Below are 8975 nucleotides of genomic sequence, written 5' to 3' on the forward strand. Positions count from 1 at the left end.
ATTCCGTGGGACACGGATTAACGTTTATATAATAATTATATATATATATATATATATATATATATATATATATATATATATATATATATATATATATAGAGAGAGAGAGAGAGAGAGAGAGAGAGAGAGAGAGAGAGAGAGAGAGAGAGAGAGAGAGAGAGAGAGAGAGAGAGAGAGAGAGAGAGAGAGAGAGAGAGAGAGAGAGAGAGAGGGGTACATGCTTCCTTTCTGTTGCAGATTGAAATGCATTTGTTTTAAAAACAGCAATATAAGGGTTAACAAAAGATCTCTCGGTAACAGATAAATACAAAAAAAAAAAAAAAAAAAAAATCTGCAGTTGTTACCGTAGTGATTCTGGGTTCCTTTTCTGCGATTTCTGTAGCCTCCTAAAGGCTGCAAGAAGTCAGGACGCTAAGCACAGAAGAGGAAGCGTTCTTGTAACGAGCTGTTCTTCGGGACCTTGGTGCAGAGATCGAAGTGAGACACCCAGGTTCCCCAGAAGAAACTGGTACACAGAATGCTACTCAAAGCACATTGTTATTGGAGGGAAGCAATCGTGTGCACATTGAAGAAGTCCAAACCTATATCACCACGTTGACAAGACGTTCATCAGATCAGACAACCACACCGCGAATAATAAATAATAATAATAATATGGGTATATAATTATAAGAATAATAATAATAATAATAATAATATAATAAACTTAAAATGACCTAAAAAATTACCTGGATTATTTTATTATTATTATTATATTATATATTAATAACAACAATACTAATATTAACCTCCAGGTGTGTTGTACTGAGCAAAGAGGTGAGTGCGACACTATATTAAACTGACTCACAGTTGAGTAGAGACGTTACGTCTCAATTGCCCCAGTCCCCCCCTTTTGCCCAAAAGTCAACAAATTTTCTTGCTCTTTTCGGACTGCAAGGACTGAATGATTAGTAAGTCGATATTTATTTGAAAGACATAATAATAATAATAATAATAATAATAATAATAATAATAATAATAATAATAATAATAATAATAATAATAATATTTTGAGATGCAAAAGCACCCTGGTGCGCGTCCCCGATTCAATGTCAAACGCGTCCCCGCCCCTACCGGATTTGCTCCCTTTTCTTCAAGCTCATTTCCATGACGTCTGAAAGACCTGATCGGGGAAAAACGATTCTTCGTTATGGTCCAGCATCCCAGTCATGTACTAGTGCACTGGAAAGCAGCATCAGAACTCTAAGCAGTAGGTTCTCCTGTTAGTCCATTGAACGTGCCTCACAGCAGACCTGCATTCTAAACATCCCTTTAGAAAACAGGAATTACATTCCCATCACGTCTCCAGTTTTTTTTTTCTTTTGTATATTTTTATATTTTTTATTTTTTAAATTTTATGTTAATTTTATTGTTTTTTGCTTTAGCCAGAAGGAGGGGGAGAGAGAGAGAGAGATAGAGAGAGAGAGAGAGAGAGAGAGAGAGAGAGAGAGAGAGAGAGAGAGAGAGAGAGAGAGAGAGAGAGAACACAATCTAAACTAGTCTTGGATTGTCTAAAATTCTACTGCAAAAGGTGAGTAACGCACATATACTATTTCGCTGTATAGTTTGAACATTGATATGGGGAAGAAATTTTGAAGATCGTTTTAATAAATAGCTTTATTTTTTGTACCTTAATTTAAAAAAAAAAATGCGATTTTGCTAACAGGCTTTTAGTCATTTGATTTGGCAGAACGTTGTTTGCCTATTTTAAACGGCAGTTGCTTTTGTTTGTTTGTTTGTTTGTTTTTTAAGGTTTCTGCTGCTTCTGTTGTTTCCATTTGATTTTATTAGCCTTTCTTGTCCATATTAGCATGTACTATCAGTCGTTTTTAATTCCTTTGCAGTATTCAGCATGAAGCTTGTTGGGACAACCTGGTTTTCCCAGATGCAGGATTTCTAGCACTCTAAAGTTCGACCCGGATAATATTTTTTAAAGTACGTACCGTTTCGACATCTTCATTTTAATAATAGAATCCTGAAATAAAATCGTTCTCATCAAGATGTCAACTTGGCAGTGCGGGGGAAGAGTACAGTGCAGTTACTCGAAATATGGCTTGCATTTTAATTTGTCCTTAGCTATAAACATTAACGCATGCAATTGCTTATTGGGGTTTGCTTCTTAGACATTTGTTCATGATGGCATAACAGTATAGGGATCTTAATCAGTCAGCGTTTTATTTATTTATTTATTTATGGGGGGGGGGGGGGGGGGGGGGGGGGGGGGGGGGGTGTAACTGAAGCCTTTTTAGTGACAAGGAGACCTGTATTTGAATTCCAGTGCAGGGCTTATCCTTAAAAATCTTCAGACTCAGCAACATTCGACTAGTTTATCTTCAAATCTGCTGATATTATGGGAATGTGATGTTAACTAGTTAGATTTCGTAGTTTTTAAGTTATAGAAAAGAAAATATTTTCTTTTTAAAAAGCAGTTATGTTTGTTAGATTTTCCTTGGCAAAACACAATAAACTTACAGTACAGATCTCCACCAGTTACCAGTGTCATAGAGGGGAAAAACGAATAATATAAATTAAAAAGAAAATACAATAATGTACAACATCCAACACAAATATACAACATTTAATATCTGTATTTTTCGTAACTGGAATCTATAGTCAATCGCATTACTTCGACTGTGCAATTGTGCAATCGTTGGTAATAATAAACCAGATAGTATTCTGTTGAAAAGTCGTTCACTGGAAGGCTGCTTTTTAATCATAATATGTTGACTGGTAGCAACTGTCTGATGGTTTTGGTCGGTCTTTATGGCGCTAACCTGTATTTTAGGTCAAAAGAATCTAGGTTAGTGGGATGAAACCAATTCTGTCATGTTAAAAAAAAAAAAAAATGGAACTAGCAATAGTATGTGCTTAGGTTAATAAGGTTTGCTGCAATGTTGTCATAATGTGGTAAACATTATTATTATTATTATTATTATTATTATTATTATTATGGGATACACCGTCATCTTTTATGTAAAACAATATTGCAACTAAAATGGGACTAAATGCTGGTTAACTCTTTTCTGTTTTGCAGTGTTGTGAAGCATTTTTCAATTATTACACAGTTTTATCTATTCTTCAAAGGATGCTGTGGATAACTCTATTAAGCACAATAGCTCTAGGATGGACTACGCCGATCCCCTTGCTGGAGGACTCAGAGGAAATAGATGAGCCGTGTTTTGACCCCTGTTACTGTGAAGTAAAAGAAAGCATTTTCCATGTACATTGTGACAGCAAAGGATTTACAAATATCAGTCAGATTTCACAGTTATGGTCAAGGCCATTTAAACTTTACCTGCAGAGGAACTCCATGAGAAAGCTGTATTTTAACAGTTTTTCTCATTTGAACAACGCTGTGTCGATCAACTTGGGTAACAATGCACTGCAGGACATTCATGCCGGTGCGTTTAATGGCTTGAACATTTTAAAAAGGCTGTATCTCCACGAAAACAAACTGGAGGTGTTCCGAAATGACACTTTCAAGGGGTTAGAAAGTCTGGAATATCTTCAGGCAGATTATAACATTATTAAAAGAATCGAAAGTGGAGCATTTAGGAATTTGAGTAAACTAAGGGTACTCATACTGAATGATAATTTGATCCCTATGCTACCAAACTTTTTATTCAGGTCTGTGTCTTTAACACACCTTGATTTGAGAGGAAACCGGTTAAAAACCCTCGCTTACAGGGGCATGTTGGAATACATCGGCAGGAGCCTTATGGAGATCCAGCTGGAAGAAAATCCATGGAACTGTAACTGCGAGATTGTCCAGCTGAAAACGTGGCTGGAACGTGTCCCTTACACAGCTCTGGTTGGGGAGATTACATGCGAGTCACCCTTTCACTTTCACGGCAAAGATTTAAGGGAAATTAAAAGAAGTGAATTGTGTCCTCTGCTGTCTGAATCCGAGATTGAAGCTAGTCTTGGAATACCACGTCTGCCATTTAATAATGAGAATGCATGGCCTACAAAACCATCTTCCATGCTGTCTTCTTACCATAACACGGCCTCTTCAGTTGAATATAAGACATCTGACAAACAGCCAAGACCAACAAAAAAACCCAGACTACATAGAATGCCACCAACCCCCCGCAGTGTTTACCCAGGGCCAAATCAGCCTCCTATAGCTGCTTACCAGACAAGACCGCCTATACCAATCATTTGCCCCACTGGGTGTACCTGTAATTTACACATTAGCGATTTAGGATTGACAGTTAATTGCAAAGAAAAGGAGTTTCGTAATATATCTGAACTCCTTCCCAGACCACTAAATGCAAAGAAACTGTACTTAAGTGGAAATTTAATACAGAAAATATACAGATCCGACTTCTGGAACTTTTCAAGCTTGGATTTACTTCATCTGGGTAATAACAGGATATCTTCTGTTCAAGATGGGGCTTTCATCAATCTTCCCAATTTAAAAAGCCTATACTTAAACGGGAATGACATTGAAAGACTAACGCCTGGCATGTTTAGGGGGTTACAGACATTGCGTTACCTGTACTTTGAATACAACGTTATAAGAGAAATAAAGCCCGCTGCATTTAGTTTGATGCCCAATCTTCAGCTGCTGTTTCTCAATAACAACCTACTCAGAACACTGCCAACCGACGCTTTTGCAGGCACTTCACTTGCCAGGCTGAGTCTAAGAAATAACTACTTTTTGTATTTGCCAGTGAGTGGAGTTCTTGAGCATCTCAATTCCATTGTACAGATTGATCTGCAACAGAACCCCTGGGATTGCACATGCGACATAATACCCCTAAAACAGTGGATGGAAAAGCTTAGTCCCGTTATAGTGGTGGGAGAGGTAGTATGCAAAACACCAGAGTTTGTGTTTGAGAAGGATTTGAGGTCTCTTGAAGCCAATCTGCTGTGCCCAGAATTGAAATATGTCGCAGTATCACCTGCTTTGCCTGATGATATGATCTCAACCACTGATTCTGGGCTAGGATTGTCTCCAACAAGGGGCGCCATCCCCCTTTCTGTTCTCATACTGAGTCTTCTAATCCTATTCATCTCCTCTGTTTTCATTGCCGCTGGACTCTTTGCTTTTGTGTTAAGGAGGCGAAAGAAACTGCCCTTCAGGACAAGACAGGAAGTAGAACTGACTGGCATTCAAATGCAATGCAGGATATTCGAAGAAAGACAAAATGCATCTCCGGAGAAAACTCCTGGTCACGTGTATGATTACATACCCCATCCCGTGACAGAAATGTGTAACAACCCCATATACAAACCCAGAGAAGGGGAAATGGAGGAGCAATTTGTCGAGACTAAAGAAAATAATACAAACTATAGGACTTTAATAGAGAAAGAGAAAGAGTGGGCAATGGCAGTATCCAATTCCCAGCTTAACACTATAGTTACAATAAATCAGTCGGGGGACATAGCAGGGTTCCATGAAAATGGTGTTCTGTGTCCCAATGTTATAGACAGAGAAAGGCCATCGCCAACAGTGGGCTTTGTAGACTGCCTTTATGGCACAGTTCCCAAGCTAAAGGACTTGCACGCACACCCTCCTGGAATGCAGTATCCCGATTTACAGCAAGAAACCAGGCTGAAAGAAACACTCCTTTTCAATGCTGGAAAGGGATTACCTGACCAAACCCAAAGCGAATACCTTGAGTTAAGGGCCAAACTCCAAACCAAGCCAGATTACCTCGAAGTCCTGGAGAAAGCAACATATAGGTTCTAGTTACAGAACTTTTTTTTTTTTTCATAGCCCAAAAATCAGCATGATAAAAAAATCTAAAAATAAATATTTTCCCCAAATTGCTTTGGAGGAAAGGCCATACTCAGATATTCAATAAAGTGCCTTTACAGAGTAGCCAGCAATGTTATCAATCATTATTTTTTTTTTACTGAACAGAGATTTGACTTTGCCGATGGAGGCATGGGAAGCTGTTAATTCTAATTGGTAGAACACGCCTTCATTCAGTTGGTAGACATTTCTTGTACTTGAAGGAGGAAAAATATTGTCTCAGTGGCTGTCTTATATAGAAATGCCCAAGGCTCAGTTTGTAGATTAATGCAGTTTTCTGCATGTTAAAACTGCAGGAGTTGGTATTGCTCAAATGATCATACACTTAACAATGGAGTTACAGCAACGTTTTGTTGTTCAGTGTTCTGTTTAATTTTATATATTCAAGGACAAACGAGCATTGTCTCAAAGATGCACCTAAGGATCAACATTTGTGAATACATGACGTTTAACATTTTCTGGAGGTCAACGCAATTTCTTAAAAGCTACTGGATATTTATCACTAACAGCTTTGTAGGAAGCACTTTTAATGTTTTCTCTCTCACAAAGATTTGAAAAATGTGCATATATTTATTCTGTAATTTCAGTGGAAATTAATTGTAAAGGCAATGTTAAATCAATGTATAGTGATTATTGCGTCTGGTATAGCCTTCTTAATAAAACCTCTTTAATTAAACTAAGGGTGCTAAAACATAACCTTTGTGACAATAAACACAACTAAAACTATTCAAGGTAGGTGAAAAGAAAGATATCAGTTTATTTATATTATTTACATCTATTTTTTTTTATGCCAGTGTAATGTTGGACTTTGTTCAGTTAAAGTATTTAGCTAATTCTACTGTACTATATATTAATATTTTATTTTAGAAGCCTATTGCAAATAATCAATACCATTAAAAAAGCAAGAGCTCTTTAGTGCGGGGAACTGTTTCTGCAATATTAATAAGCCGACGTGTTTTACTAGTTTCAAGATCAAGATACACATTGGTAACATTCGAAACGAGAAGACTGAGCATCAAACTTTACTTTAATGGTATCATGTTAATGTGGCATTTTCATTGGAATTGTTCAAATCCTAGTGATGAATTTACATTAAAACGTTTCCCTGTAAACTGTGAGTAAGCAGTTGCCTGCCAGAAGGTGCCTAGCAAACAGCACATTTCATGATTTTCTGTTAATGCATTTAGTGCACATCTATATTATACAGGTGTATAATATATGTTAGACAGGTGTTAAAAATCAATGAAGGGGGTTCTGAAACAACAACATATATAATATATATATATATATATATATATTTTATATATATAATTAGAGATATATATTATATATAAATAATAGATATATATATATAGAATATCATACTTCGTGGTATGTTGCATTTAAACTTAGAAAATGTAATTGTTGCTAAGCCATTTTTAATGTAATCGGTTGTGGCACTACAGTATAAGGGTACAGGTCTAGTACGCTGCAGTACATGTATTTCTGTGATGGGTAATACAGCATGTCGAGTGATAGGTGTAAAGTGAGTCTTTGGTTAAGTGGACAGCTACTTTATTTCAGGAGGTTCAATTCCAAGCTATCGATTACCGAACAAACAAATTCAACAAGGGTGTTTGTAGGCTTTTGTGCACTTTTTTTTTCATTGCGTTGAGTAGTGGCAAAATACGTTTTGAACTTTATACCACACGCAGATATAAACAATATCAGATAAAGAGTTTGACTTGTACTTTCCCTAAATGGAAAGTACCTTTAAACGATGCATTTTTTTCACAGAGTGTTCCTGAACTGGTTATGTGTAAGCTATACATTAAATCAATGGATTCTTCTAAACTTTGATATTGCTTAATACAATATTAAAATGTTTCAGCTTTTTATTCTTTGTTATATAGTCAGCGCCGCTTTATTGGGACGCCTCGGGAGAAGGAAAAATATCCAGAATAAGCGGCTGACCCAATTAAACGAGAAGCTGTTGAGACGACCTTCGTCACACTTTTTTGATTCTTAATGAAAAGAAAAAGAATCACATCACAGTCTAATTAAATTTTAAAAACACAATTCAAAATATGAGTCAATGTTTTTCTTTTTTTATCCCTAAACAAAATTAATCGCACCTGCGATGTTGACCCGACAGCTTTCTTTGCAACCTGAGAAACCACAGGAGACTCCAGCTCTTTCAAGAGTTCAGCATGGTTTACACAATTGACGCAAGCCACAGCTTAATCACATACTGCACTATGCTACACCACCTGTCTTGCTCTGAAAAGCGATCGCGCTGTTCATCGTTTGAAAATACTGTATCCCAACTAAATGAAGTGACGTCCCAATTAAACAACATAAATAGCATTGGGGGAAAAAAATCTCCCAGAGTTGTATCCCATTTAAGCAGCAATCCTGATTATCGGTATCCCGATTAGGTGGCGCCGGCTGTACTTTTTACCTATTTACTTTGACAATCATATTGCTATAAGGGAGTACCATAAATATCATTATCACAATAAATATAAACATACAATTTAATGGTTTTGATAATTTGCAATGACTAAGTGACTAACATATTTATTCAAAAACTAGCAATTTGTTTGATAAGTTAAATTAACATGTATTTTTTTGTTGTTGATGGTATGTTCAAATTGCAAAGTGAGAGTTGTGTGACTTTGGTTTTGTTGTTGTATAGTTTGGTACACAAAATGTATGGGGTAAAGGCAGGGTACTCGAGTCCCAGCTGTAAAGTAAGCCATGAGTGTCAAGCAAGTGTTACTAACCGTTTCTGAGGCTAGAATTCAATTAACTTCTCAGTCATACTGAGGGGTAGATGTGAAGGGTTATGGCTGTCGCTATAGTTGCAAACCAGTTGCAAACGAGTCAGAAGTCTAGGTTGATATGTACTGAACATGATCAATGCTGTGAGGGAATGCTTTGCGGCAGCAGTTTTTCTTTGCGGTTCAGCCTTAGATGAATATGTAATTATGGGTGTTCCTGCATAAATTCGCAAAAATGAGGGTTCTCAAATAATATAATGAGATTTACTAAAGCGGACGGCAATTGCGACACTTACAATTGTATCAATTTGTTAAGAACTTTTGAAAGCACAGTTTTAAAAAGTCACAATTATTGCTGGCATTTCCCAGTCCGCCTTTGCTCGGGCATTGCCAGTTGTGCTCAATACATT

The 8975-nt window shown here is 36.8% G+C and overlaps 1 protein-coding gene across 1 annotated transcript; it reads left to right on the forward strand.

Moving 5' to 3' along the window:
• Positions 1-1511: 1511 nt before the first annotated feature.
• On the forward strand, positions 1512-6510 carry LOC121322780 (SLIT and NTRK-like protein 3). The gene is made up of 2 exons (XM_041263075.1): positions 1512-1570; positions 3074-6510. The coding sequence occupies exon 2, from the start codon at positions 3125-3127 to the stop codon at positions 5735-5737; it is 2613 nt and encodes an 870-aa protein (XP_041119009.1). The 5' UTR covers positions 1512-1570; positions 3074-3124; the 3' UTR covers positions 5738-6510.
• Positions 6511-8975: the final 2465 nt, after the last annotated feature.

The sequence above is a fragment of the Polyodon spathula genome, chromosome 11 (assembly GCF_017654505.1).
Source record: "Polyodon spathula isolate WHYD16114869_AA chromosome 11, ASM1765450v1, whole genome shotgun sequence".
NCBI lineage: Eukaryota > Metazoa > Chordata > Actinopteri > Acipenseriformes > Polyodontidae > Polyodon > Polyodon spathula.